The sequence below is a fragment of the Adiantum capillus-veneris genome, chromosome 4, assembly GCF_014529385.1.
Source record: "Adiantum capillus-veneris isolate H3 chromosome 4, ASM1452938v2, whole genome shotgun sequence".
Taxonomy (NCBI): Eukaryota; Viridiplantae; Streptophyta; class Polypodiopsida; order Polypodiales; family Pteridaceae; genus Adiantum; species Adiantum capillus-veneris.
In genome coordinates this window covers 37819698-37842908 of record NC_140934.1, presented here as the reverse complement: position 1 = coordinate 37842908, position 23211 = coordinate 37819698, and the positions used below count along the sequence as shown (strand labels likewise).

Below are 23211 nucleotides of genomic sequence, written 5' to 3'. Positions count from 1 at the left end.
TTACTCTAGCCTAATTCTCATTGGTCCACCTCTATGGCCATCCAATAGGATTTGAATGCACCTTGGGGACAACTGGGCTAGGGAGCTGACATGTGTCCACTATGCCCTTTGTGTAAAGGGAGCTTACAAGAGTGTGTGTTTCTCTCTCATCCCCTACTAAAAAGGTTCGCCCCCTCAAGGATAAGGATGTGGGAAAGAAGACTTTTGAGTCTTCCCACAAGCATCCAATTTACCCTGAGCTTGACCATTGGACATAACTTTGGAATTTGGAACCTTAGCATTTTGGAAGTCTTAATGGGTTGAACCTTGGGGTCTTTGAAGCCCATTGATATACATTGATCTTTTGCAGATGGTCCCCCCCTTTGGATCCCTATTTTCCCTCCTTTGGTCCATACTATGATTGGTCTGCCAGCCTAACCAATATTCTAGCTTTTTCTCCCCCGGTACTTCCCCATATTAAATGATCACTTTAACATGAGAAAATCATTTAGGAGAATTAGATATTAGTTATTATGACAACACCTTATCTTGATGGCGATACCTTCGTCATCGTCATCGCAGTCCCAAACTTGACAACAACACCATCGTCGTCGTCGTCGTCGTCGTCGTCGTCGTCACAGTCACCATCGTCGTCGTCGACATCATCGTCGTCGACATAGACTAGCAGTACCCGTCGTCGACATCACCGTCTTCAACACAGAACCGTCGTCGGCTTCACCGTCTTCGACACAGTACCGTTGTCGACAAAGACCCTTAGTACCTCGTGTAACAAACTGCTGACATGTCAAAGCCTTGAAGAATGGAACCAACTTGCAGATGCCAGCCGAGGGGCCTAAACCATAAGAAGAACAAGTAACAAAAGAAGAAGTCCTACCAACTTATGGGAACCCTGTCCGATGAGTGACATAAAGGATTAAAATAAAGCAAGACCCACACACACACACACAAAGAAAGACTTGCGCCAATACTGACGACGTGGCAGTTGTACGGTCAATTTCCGAAAATTGCGCTCATAGTGCTAACATGGCATGCTGTACAGATTTTCGCGTTTTGCACTGAATGCTGACGTATTCCGTGATTTACCCTGGCAGCTTTTTGGCATTGCTTTTGGACCAGAAGCTTTTGAGTTTGAAGGCTTTTCATGTAAACTGCTTTTCATAGGCCAAAGGCCTTTAAATATGTGCTAAGGGCTCATTCTCTAGCATGCTTCGTGGAGAAGGTGCAGAGTCTGAGTACCGGCTTGTACACTGTTGATGCAATATAAAGAAATACCGAAAGGGGCACCAAGGTTTGGGGCCAATACTCTCTGGGTGGAATTCCGCCACTCCATGTCGAGTGTCCTCTCTCTCTCTCAGTTCAGTTGTTATTGAAGTGCTAAAAGTCTACTCAATCTGCTCTTTTCTATTGGCACGTGGTGCCCATCTTGTGACAACTAGTCGTCGACTTCATCGTCTTTGACATGGACCTCATCGTCGACCTCACCATCTTCGACAGAGAACCCGTTGTCGACATCATCGTCTTCGACATAGACCCCTTCAGTACCTCAGTATCATCACTACCCTTCAACATTAGTAGCATCAGTACCCATTAGCATCAGCATTATTGTAGTCGCATTTGTGCAAGAATAAAGAAAGTACTTGCTCTGGCAACAGAGCAAGGCCACCCGTGAGGGTTGGGACCCGACATTCCTGTGTCGTCTCTTTTCTCTCTTTCGTCTCTCTCTTTCTTTCCGTTCAGTTCAGTTCTTTCAAGTGAAGTAAAGTGTCCCTTGTGTTTGTGTACGAAGTACTAGATCCGAGCAAATCCCTATTCTCTTCTGTTGCACCTGACAGGTTCGTTCTTCAAGACTTAACCATCCTCCTATTCCTTTAGGAGCTTTTTCATCAAGAGTTAACTTAGGGGTGTCCTGAGATTTTAGCCTTTCCTTTATTATCACTGTTAGAGTTTTGTGCTTTAGGTGTAGAGGAAGATTGAGAAGAGAAAGAATTACCGTTGTTCTTACCATTGTGCTTACCATTCTGTCGATTATGAGGGCTTTGCAAGGTACTTTGAGAGGACATGTTCTCCATAGGCTTGCCTTTGTTATGCTTCATTTCTTGCTCGAGAGCAATTCTGACGCCATCATTATAGTCAGAGGGTCGTAAGACTTTCACGTCGTATTTGATGTACTCCAAACAAAAGAACAAAGCCTCCTTACGATCCGCATCCTACTTACACAATTGCACACCAATCTGCAAAATATGGTTAGATAAAGATATAACAGGAGTGCCATTTTACTCAAGGCCTCTCCAATCCCCGTTCAACCAATCAGATACTACGGTGGCATAAAACGAGCCTTGAGCTCGTCTTGGAAGTCGACCCAACTAAAAGAGAGGGATACACCATCTGCGGCATGCTCAAGATGCTCAGCCAAATGTTCCTCTTGCCACGCTTGATGCCAATTAATGGCATCGTCCGCTAGATACATGGCAGTAGTCAAAATTTTACTATTACTAGTTTTCTTGTTAGTCGCAAAGTAAGCATTAAATTGATGCAACCAAGAATGAATCACAAAAGCATCCATCTTACCATCATACCAGTCGTCTCTACCTGTGCGCTATGTGATGACTCGTCGACCTCCATAAGTGGCTCGCTTTTCGTGGAGAGTAACTGTAGGACTAACTCTTTCATGGGTTGGTCCCGTTGCGCCTAACGCTCTAGCTCCATAGCCGCTCGCTTTTCTTCGACTGCTATGCGTTGAGCTCCGTGTACTTGCGCACGCTCTAGCTCCATAACTGCCCTCTTTTCTTCAGCCGCCGCTATGCGTTGAGCTTCACGTGCTTGCTCACGCTCGAGCTCCATAACTGCCCGATTTTCTTCAACCGCTATGCTTTGAGCTTCGCGTGCTTGCTCACCCTCAAGCTCTATAGCTGCCCTCCATTCTTCCCGTTCTCTATCCATGGCAACGCGTTGAGCCTCTTATTGTAGCATCATATCCATCATAGACTTGACCAAAGTCTTTGTAGGGTTTGGTGCAATCCATTGCATAGATGGGGATGGTGGAGGATCTCGAAACAATCCTCCTGGTGTAGGGACTTCTTCTCCAATTCCACTCTCACCATTTTCACACAAAGTATTCATTCCGCTTCTGGTGATGACCATGCAGTCGATACTTGGGTACTTCAGTACTTGGAGTACTTGGGTTCTTGTTGTACTTGGGTACTTGGGTTCTTGGGGTTCTTGGGGTACTGCTTGCAATCTGCGTTTAAGAAGGCTTTTCTCTTACCCAAGCTCAGGCTGCTTACACACCGCATGCCCAACCTTGGGCATGCATGCGTGGAAGCCAGCTGGCAAAAATGTGTTGGTTGCGAAAAAGTGGCGATGGACAAACTCTTGGACAGTCACAACCCCCTGTCCAAGGATGGGCGGGCATTGATCTGCTGAAAGCTCAACCGGGTATAGACGTCAAACCAATAAGGTAAGCGGACAAGCTGAAACCAAAGTCTTTGTTTTTTAAATAAGAACATCTCAGTCTCTAACGCATGCCTACCCACCCCCAAAAATGATGCGGCACAAACAGCGGCAATATATATCCAACCTCAACTCCTTCCTACGGGTGCACCCCTTGGCGGCCTTGCGCTCACAATAAGGTTTCTTTTTCCCACCTCACATCGATTGGCCTGCCACAATGTGCAAGGTCCGCTCTCAATGAGAGGAAAAGAGGAACGAGGGAAGGCAGGACAAGCCCTTCTTTTCTAGGTTACCTGCCCCTCTTCAAAAACACAGATTAGAGATCGACACGCCCAAGTGGTCTTTGGTTACATGCGATTGCTAACAAGCCAAAAAAAAAAAGTGGTTGTTTATAATCCTTTTGACAGATGAAACCGAACACTGCCAAACAGCTCTCATACCAATGTTATGTGCAACGGAAGTGATTTATGATGTATGCTCAAGATGAGTGCTCAGTGTGTACTCAAGGTTCCTTTTTTACTGAAGGGGAGAGAGAGTCTCCCCTTTACTTCAAGAGGGTTGTGCAAAGACCAAAACAAGAGAATGCAAATTGTGGGTGAGTGCTCTGAGTGAAAAGGGGAGAGAGAGAGAGAGAGAGAGAGAGAGAGAGAGAGAGAGAGAGAGAAGCCCGACACCAAATGGGGTCGCAAGCCCCCCTCCAAGGGCCCCCCTCTCTATTGCTAGAGAGGTATTTGCTTTAGATTGTACACAAACTGGTACAATGGTACTAATGTTGTGATCCTGACGATGCTTGCGGTAAACGCAGGTACTGCAAGGCTAAAGGCTGAAATCTGGAAACGCTAAGGATGCTGAGGGCTGAAGATTGAAAACGCTGATGAGGCTGATACTGAAATCTGAAAACATTGGTTCGGCTGGCTGATCGCTGAAATCTGAAAACATTGTTGAGCCTCATCGCTGACTCTGAAAACGCTGCTCAGGCTGATCGCTGAATCTGAAAACGCTGATTCAACTGATCTGCAAGGGCTGAATGCTGATGGCGATGCTACGATTGAAAAACACTGGCGTTGGGGCTGAGGTGCTGGGCAATGAGGATACGGGTATTGCGGGTATTTTGCCCTTCTGCTGCTTCTTGCTTTCTCTAGCGCCCAGTGGCTTGATTATGTACTGCCAAAGAGATGGGTCGAGCAGCATCAATTCAGCCCCACGATTTGAATAAAAGCCCAATTGTCACTTATAATTTTAATGCTTCATAAGATATACCTAGATGAATCCAGGATAAGCCCAGATTCACCCTTAAAGGAAAGTGCAAGGTATAGACCCAATTGTCACTTATAATTTTAATGCTTCATAAGAGGTGGTTCACACATGGTTAAGAGGCTTGGTGCTAATGGGTTGTGCAATCAGAGGGTATGCAACTACTCTTAAGTGCCTGAACATGCACGTCCTGCGTACAGGCTCACAAGGGTGCCAGAACACTTCCAGAACACTTCCTAGGCTGACCTAAACCCCCTAGAAGTAGGTGTCAGAGCTTGTCCACATGCACATATGGTTAGATGTGCACATGAAATGCAAGAAGGGTTCGATATATTGGCATGGCTTGCAGTAGGTCATATGTTGATAGAGCTTTTGTAGACGCCTCAATTGGTATCAGAGGCGTGAAGGTGCTCTAGTAGTACCCAACATTGCAGCTCGTACTTGACTTCATTGCTAAAACAAAAAACTTAAAGTACCTACATCTGAAGAATGCTAAGTGACACTAAACTTAGGTCCAACTTCCCTCTCATCTAGCATTGTTGGCTTGCTGAACTTCCACGTCTTCAAGAAACCATCATCTTTGCGATCTTCTTGGCGACCAGTGGCTACTCTCTCTCTCTCTCTCTCTCTCTCTCTCTCTCTCTCTCTCTCTCTCTCTCTCTCTCTCTCTCTCTCTCCACGCCCCTTCTCAACTCTTATCATTCGCAAAGGAGATAGGTTTTTGTCAAGAGCTTAAGCTCACCACCATGATCGCCAAAATGGAATGAGCTGGTCACTTATATATACCTTCATAAGTTCAGAATAGTCTGAACTCACGAATTATAAGAGGGAATAAAGCACTCATAAAACTATAAAAGCAAGGGACACACGAAAAGAAAACAAAAACAAAAACAAACTAACTAACTAACTAAATCACTTTGATTGCTTCGAAACAAAACTAGATAAAACAAAACATTATTAACTTAAAAATGAAATGAGCTGGTCACTTATATAATAGTTATTCTAGGATGGAGATTCAGAGTCGGATATCAGATCTCATGGATAGAGAAGATAGATCCGGACTTACGGTGGACAAGGAAATCATATATGAACTCAATTGAAAGTACAAAGTTAGATATCAGATACAAAGTAGTAGAGATTTTATATCCATATAACAAAAGAAAAGTACAATTGGCACTGAGTGCTGAGTACAATAAAGCTTGATGACAAAAAGAATAGAACCTTGACAATTACAATGACTTGAGATAGCCTAATAGAGTGACCAATAATTTTTCTGGGTAAATATCAAATTTGAATGTGTACAAATGCATGTATAAGGCTAGTTCCCACTATCTCTAGACATTTTTGGCAGTGCAAGCCATAGTCTTAAACATACCCATGTAAACCTGGCCAGCAAAATTGTCATTGTACAAGTGCATAAGTTTTCTTTATGCCTAGGTACCTTGCGTTGGGACTGTCATGACATTCATAAAGAATTTGGCACCGAATTTCTGCATCCATCAATACACAAACTCTCCCCTTGTGGAGTAGGTACCCATCGTCAATGGAAAAACTCTTCTATCTATACAGCTCATCACTCAAGAGAGGAGAACCAAGGGTGGAGGAAGTAGACACAGTATCGACATTGAAGTGAGAGGGATCCCTCTTTTTGACATGGCTCCCTATCTTGGAGTATGCATCACCATCTTAACATATACCCTTCAAAGATTCCAAAAACTCTATTCTAAGTTCTGTGAAGAGTACAGAGTTAATCTCAGACATTTTACTAAGAGCATCAACTACCACATTGTATCATCTCTTATGATAATGATGCTTTAAATCATACTCCTGAGGAATCTTAGCTTTCCTGGCCTTTCGATCCTTCAAGTCAGTTTTTTGTGTAAACCACTTTATACTTTCATGGTCAAACACTATTTCAAATTGAGCACCATATAAATAATGTTGCCACGTTTTCAAAGCGAACACTATCACATAGAGCTCTCTTTCATAAGCACAATAATTCTGATATGTAGAATCGAGTTTCTTGCTTTCAAAGGCAATAGGCTTGTCATCTAGGAGAAACTATCTCAATAGCTTGATTGCTAGCATCTATCTCGAGCACAAAAGGTTTTATGGAATCCACGATAGCTAAGATGGGTGCAGTAGCTAGACGACCTTAAGTACATCAAAACTTTGTTATTGAGCTTCTTCCAATGAAATGCTTTGCCCTTGGCTTTCAATTGGTCCATCATAGGAACATAAACATGGACATAGTTTTAAACAAATCTTCGATAAAAACCTTCTCTCTCTCTCTCTCTCTCTCTCTCTCTCTCTCTCTCTCTCTCTCTCTCTCTCCAAACAAATTTCAATGTTAAAGCATTCCACAAGCTAGCCCTTATAGACTACTCTAATTTGTCAATAACAACTCTTATCCCAAAATCCAGTGACAGTACCATTCGTATCCCAAAGTCTAGAGTTTCCACCTACGCTAAGTCTAGAGTTTCAACCTGCCTCAAATAACTTAGGTCCTAGCTCCAAAATCTTTGCTTTGAAAGTAGTACTAAATCAAGTCCCCCAAGGTAGCTCTATGATCTATCAATGGAAACAAGTAGAGTCCACGCTTATGGGAATTGATTTTTGACCAAATTTTGGAATTTTTTGCTCGACTATACGTTTTGACAACCATTATTATTAGTAATTAAATCATTGCTGGTCAAGGTGTCACAAGACGAGAACCACGTGCCAATAGAAAAGAACGGATTTTTAGCACTTCAATAACAACTGAACTGAAAGAGAGAGAGAGAGAGCACACAAACACGGAGTGGTAGAATTCCAGCCCAGAGAGTATTGGCCCCAAACCTAGGCGCCCCTTTCGGTAGTTCTTTATATGGCATCATCAAAGTACAAGCCAATACTCCATCCTCTGCACCTTCGTCCAGAAGCCTGCCCAAGAATGAGCCCATGGCCTCATATTTAAAGGCCCTAGGTCCAAAAGCAGTTTACATGAAAAGCCTTAAACTCAAAAGCATCTGATACAAAAGCATCTTGTCCAAAAGCTACCAACGCAAATTACGGAAATCCATACAGTGCCACATCAGCACCTGTCATTGCAAATCACGGAAATCCGTACAGTCTGCCACATCAACAGTCAGAGTGAAAAGCGGGATTCCGTACAGTCTACCAGGTGAGCAGTCAGCGTGAAACATGGGATTCCGTACAATCTGCCACGTCATCTTCTTCTACTGCTTTTGCTTCTTAGGGTTTAGGCCATAGTCACATGGGGACGGGGACAGATATGGAGGACGTGGCGGGTCCCGGGGACGGGGACGTGGCAAAACAAGGGACGGGGGGACGCGACAGGGAACACGCTTTAAAAAACACTAGTTCTTTGCAAATTTAATACTCAGACAACAGTGAACACTAAGAGCACAAGATTGCAAAGAAAAAGTGGGTTTTGCACTCATATTACATAATACCGAAATATAACAAAGGGCGTGCGACGTGCGCGACACGGTACACCATTCGTGTGGTGATCAAGCATCAATCATCCTCGCCAAAGGGCAAAACATAATAATGTACAAGTGAAGAGTGGATAACTAGAGTTTAGCATAAATGGGAGTCAAAAAGGAAAGGACTCCAGTCAAGAGTCAAGACTCAAAAGGTCTAGACTCTAGACTCTACATGTTGGCCCATGGTGACAACTGAAAGACAATTGGCTCTGCATAGTCCATTTGATCCAAAAAATCATCCTCAAGTGGTGTTGTCTCAATCTCTGCCTCTGCATCTATCTGTGTCTCAAGGATAGGATCATCCTCTGCAAGTGCCCACTCCGCGAAATCATCACTTTGGTCTGACTTGGAAAGCATCTTCAAATTTGATGAGACATATATGAGATCATTGGCTCTCTGCACATCAAGACGATTCCTCTTCTTTGAGGCTACATGAGCACACACACTCCAAAGTTGCTCCAAGCAACTCGTAGTGCACGCTTGGCTAAGAATGCGAATAGCCAAATCCTGTAAACCGCCCATACCCGCCCCAAACTCCTCCCACCAAAGAGCACTCCCCATCTCAAAGCGAGATGCTTGTGCATCAAGCATGTGACAAATTTCTCCCTTTCCATTCCTGTAGACATTGATTTGCCTCCGAATCTCGGTTCTTTCCTTTGGGTCGGGCACAAGGCGCGCAAGGATGGTTTGCCAACCATTCATCACCTCTTTATCCTTTCATTGGTTCCCTTGTTGGAATTGTGGATCCACTACATAAGCGGCCGCATAAAGAGGAGAATGGTAGGCATTCCACCTTGACACACACAATTCTTGGATCTCCTCGTACCTACGTTATCAAGATTCAAAACAAAGTTACAAACTCAAGAGAGTAAACGTGTAAAGCATAGGGAAAACTTAAAAGTGACTCGTGCAACGTGAATACCTATCGGGGTCGGTCACAAGTTTTTCAAGAGAGTCAATCATGGTGTCCATGGCCTCATATATCTTGCCGATGCAAGGCTTCATGGAATCCAACACCCGCAAGAGGTGGATGATAGGCTTTACCATTTTGGAGATTGTCTTTACTTCTTCCCACCATTCCGACATTCGGCCCGTGCTAGGCATGCCACTCTGTTGACACTTTTTGACTCGGGCATTGCCAAGAACTCATCTCTAATGAAGAGTCCTCTCAATGTCCCACTACATGAACTCAAGCGATGGAGCATAATGAAGTTGTAGGCAAAGCGAGTCTCCAAGTATTTGACAAGAGCTAGCTTTGACCTCTTTGAAAATTCACCCCTCACCTATTTAGAAAAATCAAATTTCAACATTCAAAACGAGAATTGGCCTTTCATATTGAAATTAGATTCGAATTGAAATGAGATTTGTTAACACTTAATGGTTACCTTTTGATGATTATTCACAAAAGTCACCGTTGAATTCGCATGCTCAATGACGGGGAAAATCCATTCCAAGGTGCCTATACCTTTGAGAAGATTGTTGAGGCAATGAGCCATGCAATATGTGACCGTGGTTTGTGGATAAAGGGATTCGATGATGGCTCCGACAGCACGATTGCTATTTTCTCCATCGGTGACGATGGCAATGACATCATGCTTTCCCACCTTCTCAATGGTAAGCGCCCACTCCGATGCAAGTACTTGCGCACTCTTCCCGATCCCCGATGCATCATGGGAGTCAATGGAATACATCTCCCCCCGAGAATATGCGACCACGCCATGAATGGAGCGACAACGGGTATCACTCCACCCATCCACAATGAGAGATACCCCATTCTTCTTCCATGAAGCCCTTGTGGATGCACATGCCGCCTCCACCATTATTTTCTCCCTGTCAAAAAGAGTGGTGAGCAAGCTCTTCAAAGAGAGAGGGACATATGTGGGTCCTAACTCTCCGATCTTCCGTGCCATTTCTTTAAAATATGGAGATCTTTTATGTCAAAAAAAAAGTGTAAATGAGACCTGAGTGATATATATTGTATAAACGAAAGATTAAAGCTTAAGCCTTCGAAGTTAAAGTCTATAGAGCTTACCATGCTGCATTGAAAGCAATATGGTCGTGGTAGAAAAATCTTGCTACGGCGACATCTACCTCCTCTTTCAAGGCCGGTTTCCAACTATCTCCAAGAGTTGCTTGCCGCTTGGGTGGACGAGAATGAGGGAAAGATGACGATGAAGGGTTGGTAGAGAGTGGAGGTGGGCGCTCACCGTCAGTGCCAGTTGATGCACAAAATGATGCCGAAGAAGGGGATGCCGATGCTCGATGAAAGCCGCAGTGGCCATCTCCCTTGGATTCAGCGTGCAACGCTTGGTACAATTCTTCTTGGCTTCTTTTATATCCTTAAGAGTCTTCTCAAGGTTTAGGAGCTTTTGCTTCTCCTCTTCCGAGCCGGTTTGCGGGCAAAATTGAACTTGATGTCCTTTTTTGTGAAGGAAGTGGGCAAGCACCTTCCTCACAAAACCATTGCGCTTGTAGCCACAACGGCGGCACTTCCATGGCTTGCTCCCACCTCCAACACCGGACTTGCGAGCCATCACCTCATTCCACCATGTCCATGTGAAGTCGGCGGAGGAAGGGGGTTGAGAAGCGGCGGCGGGGCCAGAGGAAGGAGAAGGAGGAGGGCTTAGAGAAGCTTCGGATCCATCTTGAGATGCCATTGATGATAGATATTAGAGAAAGCTTGAAGAGAAGGAAAGAGGGGTAGGCTTCAAGGCTCAAGCCTTCGACTTGGAGAGGAGGGGAGATGGGAGAGGGAGAGGGGGAGAGAGAGGAGAAAGAGACTCGAGAGTCAAGAGACTCAAGGGCAGAGCCTTGGAGGGCAACTTCAAACTTGGCTCTTGGCACTTGCAAGGCTTGGGCAATGGGAACTTCAAGGAAGTGGCCTTGAGGCTTGGGTATGAGCCTTGAGGCTTAGGTGCTCTTAAGTAGAAAGAGCTCCCCCCAAAAAGGGCGTTTGAATTTTGAAAGGCCCCCCAAAATGGGCGTTTGAATTTCAAAAATCCCGCTCCCTGCCCGCGTCCCATCCGACAATGTCACCGGGGACATGCGTCCTGGGACCCGTCACCACCCCCCCCCCCCCCCCCCCCCCCCCGTCCCCTGTGAGGGACGTCCCTTCGTCTCAAAAACACGTCCCCGTCTCCATCTCGGCTTCCCCTGTCTCGTCCCCGCACAAATGGGCCGCGCCCCCCCCTCGTCCCCTGTTTCTATGGTTTAGGCCCCTCGATCGGTAGCTCCGTTCTTCAGTGACTTGACATGTCAGCAATTTGTGGTATCCCCCTTCTTGAAAGAAAGTAATCGTCCGCAATTACAGCATATCTGCAAAACAACTCAAGTTAGCCCAAAAAAAAAAATCCAAGGGACAATCAATTTGCTCTCTTTTTTTTTCTTAAGGAGTTGGCTTCTACTCTCAGCTCTTTTGATCAAGAGTTGGCTTCTCCTTTCGTCCAGATCAGAATTCTTGATATTCCGGCGTAGTAAAATTAGCCATCGCACCCAGACCGCACTGATCTTCCTCGGGTGTCTTGATGCACTAAAATTACATACCTAGGCAATCTCATCCAGTTAGGAGTATTTAGTGGTTGGCACATCACAATGCAACACAAATGCTCACATATGCATGTTACAAGGCATAGAAACATAAAGTCGCCGATGAACACTTCCCCCCGATAACCATCCAGGTACGGGCCATGAGCTGTTCAGCAACTCTCTCATCACTCCTCCCGCAAATAACCTAAAAAGGTCCAAACCATGAGATATAGAGGCCTTTTACAACCAAACGCCCCCCAGACCGTAGCTTGCGTCGTTTGAAGGTGCTGAGAGTAACCACTGCTCAAACTTCTTAATACTCCCCCCGTAAATAACCACAAGGGTCCGGGCCATGAGTAAAAACAACACTTTTCAAACATTCAATACTCCCCCCGCAATTAACCACAAGGGTGCGGGCTATGAGTATGAACAAGCAATCTCAAACATCATTTCTCACTACTCCACCCGGGAGTAAAATCACCAATTATTGAAACCAGTATTAAAACCAGAGTCAAACAATTCGAATCGGCACCAAGACAAGTTCAAAACAAATACCATCCATTTCAAACAAATTCCAAACAAGTTTTCAAACAGAACTCAAACTTAAAAAGCAATCTCGACATCAGCCGAGCTCGAAAAGTCAACTAACTTTCCATCCTGAAACCTGCACCAAAAACATTAGGGTTAAGTTCCTTCCATAAGGTCATAGCCGACCACAGCATGGTCCATGATCCATCGGCTCTTGGACAGACAGTCTTCCTCTGGGAACGATGGTAGTCCCAAGACATAGCAATCACACCGGACCTCCAAGGTCATCAGCTCGTAAAGGGACATCTACTGAGAGATATCGAGAAATTTCAAGTTATAATCTGCTAGGGTTTCCATGGCAAGCATTTCAAAATAACCGACCCTGCCAGAAGTTGCACTCCGCAGAAAAATGCCAGAAACCATATAACTTCGGGCAAAAATTTTTTGAAAGCTTGCCGAGTCCTTGGAGTGTGCGGCTTGGTAGCTATACACTTCCACCACTGCATGGCACTGCCTCTGAAAAGAACTGCAACTCGAAACAAATCTTGGATCATTCTCTTGCAAGTGATCTTTATGGCTTATGCCCTGTAAGACACGAGCGGTGAAGACGGAGCGCGCCCAATGCGCGATGAAGTAGGGTGGAAGTGACTAATAAGTCCGGGATCGAGATCCGAAGATACTTCAAATAAAATTCCAGTAGTCTCTGGTCTGCTGTGTCTGCTCTTTTGTAGGACTGGTATGCTTTCAGAAAACCACACACCTGATGCTCTGATATCACTGTCACAAGACGCGAACCATGTGCCAATAGAAAAGAGCAGACTGCATAGACTTTTAGCACTTCAATAACAACTGAATTGAAAGAGAGAGAGAGAGAGAGCACACGCGACACGGAGTGGCGGAATTCCACCTGTAACAGACTTGGACACTCCAAGTCAAGAATCAACCGCGACAGCACCAAATAACCACTTCAAAACAATTCACAGATCACAATAGATTTGCATTGGCCCGGCGGAGTTCCGTGCCTAGAGATATTGGCCCCAAAGACTGGCGCCCCTTTCGGTATTTCTTTTTGTATTAATCAATCATCAAAGTACAAGAGAGCGGTTAGGGTTTCACTCTCAGACTCTGCGTCCAGATGCTCTGAGAAGTGAAGCCCTCACCACTAATTTAAAGGTTACATGGGATGCCCAAAAGCAGAGCCCCAAAAGCTTTTAAAATAAAAAGCATCGGTTCTCTCTCTCTCTCTCTCTCTCTCTCTCTCTCTCTCTCTCTCTCTCTGAGAATCTTTTCTCTTTTTTTTATTAAAAAAAAAAGCAAAATTCGCGTCGCTCATCATTTTCCAAAAAAAAAGTTTTTTTTTTTTTCAACCTCCGCGATTTCCAAAAATTAGGGTTTTTGGCAGAAATTAGGGTTTGCAGGAATTTTAGGGTTTTTGGCAAAAATTAGGGTTTCTGCTATCCGCCACGTCATTACTTTGTGACATACCCCCTGTGACATACCCCCCTCTTGAAAGCATTGTAATCGACCGCGATTACGCCTGCAAAACCGACAAAAGCCATAAACCGTCTTAACAGACACTGATTGTTAGTACCTACGTACTAGGAACACACATCTAGCACATGTACAAAATCGACAGTCACATCACAGGACATCACATGACATTCAACATTCATTCGGATCTTAGACCATGATTTATCGGCAATGTAGCTAGCAATCACATCTAGGTCCAATCGGGACCTCATCGATGTCCGATTGACTAACCCCTATTGCAACCATGTCTATTCGAGATCAATCAGACCAAAATGCTGCAATCATTTCGGCTATCAGTTCCTGCACTCACAAGAAGTCAAGAACAAATCAGTATCATTCTCAGGAATTCCATTTCATAAAGTCATCCACTAGCAAAATACTGTCAGCTCTCAGTATCCCTGAAGCTCAAAGAGACATCGGTGACTTTAGTATCAAAATCGAGGCATCTGTTGAAAAAGGAGCGAAGTAACTCCCCTCTTGTGTATCCCACTGCACCAGATCTTCGGCCAAGCTGAATTCTGGGTTCCGTTTGGAGTAGACTATGCTAAACCAAAACATCGAGGTAAAGTTTCACAATCCGAGGAGTATCTGCTAGGTCCTCCTCCTCCTCCATCCACTTCGCATCAAATGCAGGAAAGTTCTTGAACTTAACCAAGAACCGCCTTCGGACTTTACCTTTCTTCGTATCATTATGTGCCAAAATCTGTTCAGGAACAAGGATCTCCTCGTTTTCTTCCACTTCGGGTTGCTCATCAGGCTCCCCATCATCAGGCACATCACCCTTAACAGGTTTCAAGAGACTCACATGCAATGCATTGTGAAACCTCCAAGTATCTGGCAGTTTCAATCGGAAGGAGACATCATTTATCTTTTCAGTAATCTGGAAAGGTCCGTAGTATCGCATACTAAGCTTTGGAAAAAGCCTCTCCTTTCCCTTTTTCTTTCTTAGGCGTGCCTTCTCAAAAGGTAAGAGCACCCAATCATCCTCCTTCAATTTCAAGTCGCGACGATGGCGATCCGCTGCCTTTTTCTGTCGTTCTTCAGACTCTGCAAAGTCTCGCGAACCTTGGCAAAAGCCGTATCCAAATCTCGCGAATATTCATCCGCTTCAAATATCTAATCTTTCGTGCTCAGGAAGGATGGAACCTTCGCAGCATTTTCAACAATCTCACATGGCGTCTTCCCCGTCGAAGAGTGTATCGTGTTATTGTAGGCAAATTCCACCAAGGGTAAGTTCTTTTCCCATTGAGTCTTCTGATCCAAGAACAAGACTTCAATAAATCTAAAATCACTGAATTGGCAATTTCAGATTGCCCGTCTGTCTGCAAGTGGAACGATGACGAGAACTGCAACCGCGTGCCAATGTTCTCCCAAATTGCATTCCAAAACAAACTCATAAATCTGGGGTCTCTGTCGGAGACAATCGTCTCAGACGTGCCATGTAATCGGAAAATCATCATGATCATTCTGTGTTCTTGGGAGATCAAAAATGAAATCCATTGCAATACTTTCCCAGGGGTGGGTGGGTATGGGTAAAGGTTGTAACAATCCCTGTGCCTTATGCCTGTCAAACTTGACCTTCTGGCATACCAAGCAACTGCGCACAAACTCTTCCACATCCTTTTTGAGTCTCGGCCCAAAGAAGTATCTCTCTACCCCCTTCATGGTGGTAGCAATGCCGCAGTGACCCGTAAGAGGTGGATAGTGGCATTCAGTCATAACCTTATCCCTCAACGGCTGTGTAACGCACAACATAGTCTTTTTCATCAAGTAGCCTTCCTGAAGGGAGTATCCAACTACTGTCTCCCCATCCCGTATCCATGTGAAAATATCTGCAAAATCTGTATCTGTGGCATACTGATCGACCATATCCTCGAAGCTCCTATGATGTATCGCGGAAACAGTCAGAACCAACGGTTTCCGAGACAAAGCATCTGCCACCACATTCTTCTGTCCCTGCACATGGACAATCTCGAAGTGGAACTGTGACAAGATGTTCGCCCATCGCATCTGCTTTTCCGAAAGCTGCTTCTGTGACAAGAAGTCGCGCAAACTCTGATGGTCTGTAAAGACAATAAAATCCGCTCCGAGTAAGTAATGCCGCCACTCAATAAGAGCATGGATAACCGTCAAAAGCTCTTCTCATAGATCTGTGCTGTCATCTCCGGCCTAGAGAACAAACGACTCTCGTAAGCTATGACATGGCCTTCTTGCATCAAGACCGCACCCAAACTACGACCACAAGCATCACAATATACTTCAAATGACTTCTGCAAGTCCGGCAAAGTCAAAATAGGTCCCGTAGTCAATTTCTCTTTCAATGTCCGAAAGGCAGTCACCTCTGTGGGTCCCCACGAAAAAGGTACTCCTTTCTGTGTCAAGGTATGCAAAGGGGAAGCAACCTCTGCAAACTTTCGTATGAACCGCCTGTAGTACGAACACAGTCCCAAGAAGCTTCTAACTTCATGGACATTCCTCAAATCGGGCCAATCACGGATAGTCTCTATCTTGGCCGGGTCCATTTGCACTCATGCTGCTGACACAATGTGTCCCCAAAAAGTGTATCTTTGGTAGGACTTTTCTTTGCATTAATCACTAAGTGTGATCTCGTAATGCCTGAAAGACGTGAAGCAGCTGATCTCTGTGTTCTGCCTCAGAAAGTGCCAACAAATAGCCTGTACTCTCAAAAAATCCAGTCCATCATCCGATTAAATGTCGCAGGAGCATTGGTTAAGCCAAAAGGCATCACCAAAAACTCAAATACCCAAAAGTCGTCTGAAAAGTTGTCTTGTAGACATCTCCTGGCACTATCCTGATATGATGATATCCACTCTTCAAGTCAATCCTCCTAAAGCATGAGGATCCCTGTAACCTGTCGAGAATATCATCAATCCTAGGAATCGGAAATCTGTTCTTGATGGTGATTTCGTCGAGAGTGCTATAATCGATGCACATTCTCCAAGATCCGTCTTTCTTCAAAAACCAACAACATTGGAGAGCAATACGGTGAAGTACTAGGCTAGACAAGACCCTTTTCCAAGAGGTCTTTCACTAGGTTCATAATCTTTTCATTCTGTACTCGGCTCACACAGTAAGGTGGCCGATTCGGTGGCGTGCTTCCAAATATCAGATCAATGGTTTGATCTTCACGCCCTTTGAAAAGCAATCGGCATGAGTGTGGAGAAAAATCTTGGCGTTCTTTTGATCGGGTCAAAACATATTCAAACTTTATCTAGCGTTCAGTTCTCTCCCAAAAGAATGAGTAAGAAACTGAAGTTCATCAAGTACAATCTCTAAGTCCTTCAATTATCAAAGTCGCTTTCTCGGCCCGGTAGTCAACCACAGCGTAGTTCTTGTGGTACCAAGGGATCCTGAGTAGAACGTCACTCGCGTGCCCTAAACACCCCTGTCATTGCAAACAAAGTTTGCCAATGCTCGGTGTAATGGCAACATCCCATCCAAGTGCCAGTCAAACTACCTCCGCCTGTGGCGTCTGTTTGTCGGGCGTAATTCCAAATCGAGCCGCCAATTCCAAGTGAAAAGAAGTTGGCCTTGGCTCCTTGAAAAGAGCTTCCTGATCCTTCACTTTGCCCCAAAAGCGACAAAGTTTGTACTTTCATTCATTAGATTCCGTACAGGTCCCACGCCATGTGGTACCAGTTCTGCTTTTCTATCTGCCTTTTCTGCCACATTCCTCAGCTGCTCTCGAACTCTCAGGCCTGTCGTCGTCTTTATCATTCTGTTCTTTTTGTGCCTTATTAGGGCACTTCACGGAGATATGTCCCTGTTCCCCACATCCAAAGCACTTCCCCTCTCTGATGAAGCGAGCTCTCTCCTCAGGAGTAAGCTTGGGTAGTGCATCATTTTTCTCTTGGTTGCTCTTTTTTCTTTCTACTTTCATTTCCAGAAGTCTGTTCGGTTCGTTGTGTCATGGCCTCATCTGTGGGGTAGGTCAGACTACGAGAGTGAATGGCAAAGCCCCGCTTCGCATGACTCATCAACTCCTGAATAGAAGCTGACTTCTGTTCCAAGCAGTAATCTCGGATCTCTGTAGGTAGACCCAAGGTAAACCGCTCAATCTGTTCTCTGAACGAGATCTTCTTGAATGAAGAGGCGGGTAGAAAAGAGCTCTAGAATCTTTCACAATAAGCATTGATTGTATCTTTCTTGGTCATCCGAAGATGGTTCCAAGCACCTCGTACATCTCGTTCATATTCTCGCGTCAACCAAGAAGAAATAAAAAGCTTCTTAAATTTCAGCCATTTAACTGGCGCAGTCTTGTTTAAAAGAAGAGTGGACCACCAAGTACAAGCATTCCCCTTAAAGTAAGAGGTAGCTCTCCGAATCTTGGAGTGCTTTGAATAGCGTCCTCCCGCGAAAGCGATGTCAAACTGCTGTATAAAAGACAGTCTTCGAAGCATCGGAGTATCCCGAAAAAGTATCAAACTTAAGTGCTTGGCCACCTTCCTTAAACTCTCGGACTTTCTTGCTTTTATCTTCGAGAAAGTCATACTGGTTGGCTTTGTAAAGATTCTTCTTGTTCGCATAAAAGTTCCCATTGTCAGAGTCTGAACTGTCCGTAGACGAGTCCTCTGTAGAAGTGTCACTCACAAGGCGAGACTTAGACTTCCTTGCCTTTTTCTTGCCCTTTCCGAAGCGTTGTTTCTTGCTTCGCTTTTTGCTTTTCCTGTCTTCTTCGCTCGAGTCTGAAGAGCTAGAAGAACTGTCAGAAGAAGAAGAAGAAGAAGAAGAACTGGGTAGGCCTTCAAACTTGACACGCTTCTTCAGTTTCTTTGCCTTGTCGAATGTCGACCGACGAGCCAAGTATCCCGGGAAGTCAGTGCCTTTCTTCTGCTTTTTGCCGTGCTTTTTGTCCTTCTTTTGCACGTCGAAAAGCTGAGCAATCCGTGCATCAACCACGTTCTCCAGTTCTTTCTCCGTATATTTCTTGGAGGCAGAAGATTTCTTGAGAGTGGGTTTCGGGAGTGGTACTCCATCTGTACCTCTTCCAAAGAGGTCTGGTTCATATATTTTGCCATCTTCGGGTCCTTGGCAAAATTGAGCATCATCTTTGTTGCATCGCCGATCAACTGGCGACGCTCCATCTCTCGCCGCTTCGCCTAAGTAGGCCAAGGCAGGCCATACTCTCTGTCGGAATCTTCGTTGTGATCCCTGCCCGCATCTCCAGATGCAGAGGGAGTCGACTAATCATTGCCTGAAGCCATAGGTGCTGCGGAAAAAAAATTTGGGGATCGGATTTTCCGTAGAAGAGAAATCGGCCGTGCTCTGATACCACTATAAAAGACTTGGACACTCCAAGTCAAGAATCAACCGCGACAGCACCAAATAACCACTTCAAAACAATTCACAGATCACAATAGATTTGCACTGGCCCGGCGGAGTTCCGTGCCTAGAGATATTGGCCCCAAAGACTGGCGCCCCTTTCGGTATTTCTTTTTGTATTAATCAATCATCAAAGTACAAGAGAGCGGTTAGGGTTTCACTCTCAGACTCTGCGTCCAGATGCTCTGAGAAGTGAAGCCCTCACCACTAATATAAAGGTTACAAGGGATGCCCAAAAGCAGAGCCCCAAAAGCAGAGCCCCAAAAGCAGAGCCCCAAAAGCTTTTAAAATAAAAAGCATCAGTTCTCTCTCTCTCTCTTAGAGTCTTTTCTCTTTTTTTTATTAGAAAAAAAAAGCAAAATTCGCGTCGCTCATCATTTTCCAAAAAAAAAAAAATCAACCTCCGCGATTTCCGGAAATTAGGGTTTCTGGCATAAATTAGGGTTTGCAAGAATTTTAGGGTTTCTGGCAGAAATTAGGGTTTCTCTGTCCGCCACGTCATCACTTTGTGACACCACCCCAGAGATTATCGGCCCCAAACCTTGGCGCCCCTTTCGGTTCTTTATATTGCATCGTCAAAGTACAAGCCGGTACTCCATCCTCTGCACCTCTGTCTAGAAGCCTACTCGAGAATGAGCGCCAATGCAAACTACGGAAATCCGTATAGTGCCACGTTAACACCTGTCAACGCAAATCACGAAAATTCGTACAATCTGCCACGTCAGCAGTCAACGTGAAACGCGTGTTCCGTACAGGCTGCCAGGTCAGCACTCAGCGTGAAACGTGGGATTCCGTACAATCTGCCACGACATCTTCTACTGCTTCTGCTTCTTAGGGTTTAGGCCCCTCGGCCGGTAGCTCCGTTCTTCAGTAACTTGACACGTCAGCACTTTGTGACACAAGGAAATCCTGGTTTCCAAGTATATTTTGCGAATTCTAGAGTTTTTCATGGTCTCAATTCAAAAAATTGCATATGTAGGGTATTAATGCCCAATAAGTATGCAATGCACCTTCATAGCCACCACGTTTCGTGCCCGCAGCCACCATCATACGCTCTTCAGTAGGACTTCCATCTACTCAGAGGACAACCTAACCAAGAAGCAATCTAGAACCTTGAACTACAAACCCCTAAGGTGAAGAAGCCACAAGAGGAAGGGAAGAGAGAAATCTACAAAGATGGTTATCTTGTGATGACGGGAGCAACATACCAACGTGTGGCCAATGGAATTGCCATATAGGTTACATATCCAACACAAATGGAGCAATGCGGTCACGTCCAAGGCATTTGAGGAGGTTAAAAGAGGGAAGACAAATCATGTTCTTCAAGAATAACACCATAACCTAGAGAGGGTGCTCCCCTGCACACATCGCAGCAAATATACCAGGAATTTGGAGGGCATGCCAAAGTGCAACCTCTTGCATTTGGAAGGAGACATGACAGCATGCTTCGTGTGGGTCAGACTATAGGTAATGTCACACACAAGTTATGCGGCCACATGCTATTTCTTGCCACAATTTACTTTCACAGAGCCCAGCACTTTCACAGAGCCCAGCAGGCAGTACCAGACAAAGAGGAGGAAGAGATGGCCAAACAAAGAAGGGGAGAAGCAATAGTCTCGAGGTGCTACAAGTAAACGCTAGGGGACATTCTGATTATCGGGAGATTGTAATGGCATGAACCGAGTGTGTGCAGCGAGAGGCATTGCATTGACGACTTGCAACTTCCACTGAAGAGGCAAGGGGTTAGAGAGAGTCAACCTACACAAATTTCTCTTTATTATCTGAACTTTTCTGAAGTCATTGCTTGCCTACCTTTCCTTTACCCAGGAACTCTCTCTCTCTCTCTCTCTCTCTCTCTCTCTCTCTCTCTCTCTCTCTCTCTCTCTCTCTCTCTCTCTCTCTCTCTCTCTCTCTCTCTCTCTCATCTTTATCCTCTGGAAGCTTCACATTGGCAGATTAGCTCTAGAAACTTCACCTTGGCATATTAGCTAAGGCAACTAGCAGGCTGATCTCAATGATAATATTTCGGTGCAAACTTCGTACACTGCAACCACAGCAGCACGTCTATGTGGTCTACACTAAACCCAACTAAGCCTATACAAACTCTGGCAAACGCACAGATACAACTAAATAAGAATTTGCTATTTTTTGAAAGACCATCTAACCAAAGCAAGCTTGGCATCCACCAGGTAAAAGGATGCAGGAAACAAACAAATTATTTGAACTACTGGTTACCTTTGTAACTGCAGCCAACTTTTGTTGCAGATGCTGAATGTAGAGCCTTGCATCATCACCGAGAGAGTCAAGAAACTGAGAGGTGTCCTTAACAGCCTCCAGTCCAGGATGGTCTCCCAAGAGATCCTCCAATGTCTTCTCAGCAAAAGAATCACCTTCTCTGTCACGCAAGATGGCCTCAAGCATACCTTTGACATCTTCTTGGCCTGCTTGAAAGTCTGCGAGTCCTCTGTCACCTCCTCCTACTTCATCATCACCAGAAAACTCTAAGCTTTTTTGCAGGCACAGTCTGTACTCTGCATTTCTTAGAGTGTAGCTGTATTCAGCAGTTGATAAAAAAACAGTAAAGTAACAGCTGATAAAACACGAGAGAAAAATTTGCCAAACAAGCATGCAGCCATCATTGGACATACCCTGTCATCATGGAAGACACAAAAAGCTTTCCAAGCGGCTCGCGGGATGTTTCCACGGTCACATGAAACTGGTCAGATGGCAGCAGACCCAGCATGCCTGAAATTGTCCGTTTCATGGCATCGGTGCTATCTGCAGAAACCTCTTTGCTGATTTGACTTGCATCTAGAGGTTGAATCTCTTGCACTAAGCTCAACAGCAAGGAAGGTTCCTGCACTTTCAAGGAAAGATCTGCACCTGTCAAAACTTTGAAACAGCCTCGAATGCAAAAATCAGCAATTCACTATGACTATGGGCAATCATCCAGTCCCGGAACAAAAATGTTCAAAAAAATCCCTCATTCAAACACCAATTAATTAGAATCAGCAGCTTCTAATTGAAGTTACATTTGAAAAGTAACGAAAAGCTTAATAATGAATCAACCAACTCAGAAAACCGCCCTAGACAAATGCAGATGTGCTACTAGCAAACTACCTTCTTCAAAACACTATTTCCAGAATCGAATGAAGGATTGCTGCCTTTACTCTCACTGTCAGCTCCGCCTTCTCGAACACGGCTACGTGGCATCAATGGCAGGCAATTGTGCTGCTCTGAATTAGGCTGTGAGTATCTGCAAAATTCCGCAAAAGAGACGGTCCAATCTTGCTGGCCCAAGACAGATTTCTTCCTTGCAGCCGCAAATTGTTGGCGAGGATGCAGCCATGCACCCTTCTTGCCACAACTGCTGGCAGTGTTGTAAGAGGAGGAAGTACAAGAAACTGCAGATTGAAGAAGGGCTTTCACATGCTCTGCGCCATAGAGAGGGCGAGTAAATGCTGCACCTGCCGCAGCTGACATGGATATTCGACTGTGTATTGCTCAATGATGGTCAATGAAGAGGAGAGACTGACAGTGAGGACTTCGTGGCAGAGGCATTGGTGGGCGGCTATGGCGGAGTGAAGTGTGCGAACCCTAGAATCTAGATTCACAGAAACCGCGCACACAGCCTTGTTTTCGCCTCCTGGTTCTGACCGAGGCTCGCAGATAAGACCTTCGTCTTGACTTTGGTCCCCACCAGCTGACACGTGGCGTGCTATGCTGCCTCGACTGATCTTGTGCCTCATTGCCACCAAATCTTCTTGCATGAGCCACTCAAGCTGGGTCGCGAGGAAATGGAGTCATAGGTCGGGTTCAAACGAGCACGGCGGCAGACTGAGGCGTTTTTTCCTGCCTTCACTTGTGGTGTTCACAAAGGACATCATCCTTGAAGATTTTGATATTGGCGAGAAGAGAAGCAAGGAGGTCAGAGTAGCGCAGCGGATCTGTCATTTGCTACAGCCCTGTCACCCTGAGCTCGAGCGCGTTTTGCGTCGTAAAAGTATCTGGTAATTTGTGTCTTCCGGGGGGGGGGGTGACTATTGATACTGGGCCGTAGGAATTGGATAGGAAGAAGAGAATGGTAAAAGGT

The 23211-nt window shown here is 45.1% G+C and overlaps 1 protein-coding gene and 1 pseudogene across 1 annotated transcript in view; both read right to left on the bottom strand.

The window, feature by feature from the left end:
• LOC147458994 (uncharacterized) overlaps positions 1-22774 on the bottom strand; it is a 48228-nt gene extending 25454 nt beyond the window's left edge. The window contains exons 1-3 of the mRNA XM_086510389.1: positions 22239-22774; positions 21767-21975; positions 21354-21669 (exon numbers count right to left, since the gene is read on the bottom strand). Coding sequence (XP_086366515.1) covers positions 21354-21669; positions 21767-21975; positions 22239-22601 — 888 coding nt within the window. The 5' untranslated portion in view covers positions 22602-22774. The remainder of the gene's footprint in view (positions 1-21353; positions 21670-21766; positions 21976-22238) is intronic.
• On the bottom strand, positions 8076-11253 carry LOC147458995 (uncharacterized; annotated as a pseudogene).
• Positions 22775-23211: the final 437 nt, after the last annotated feature.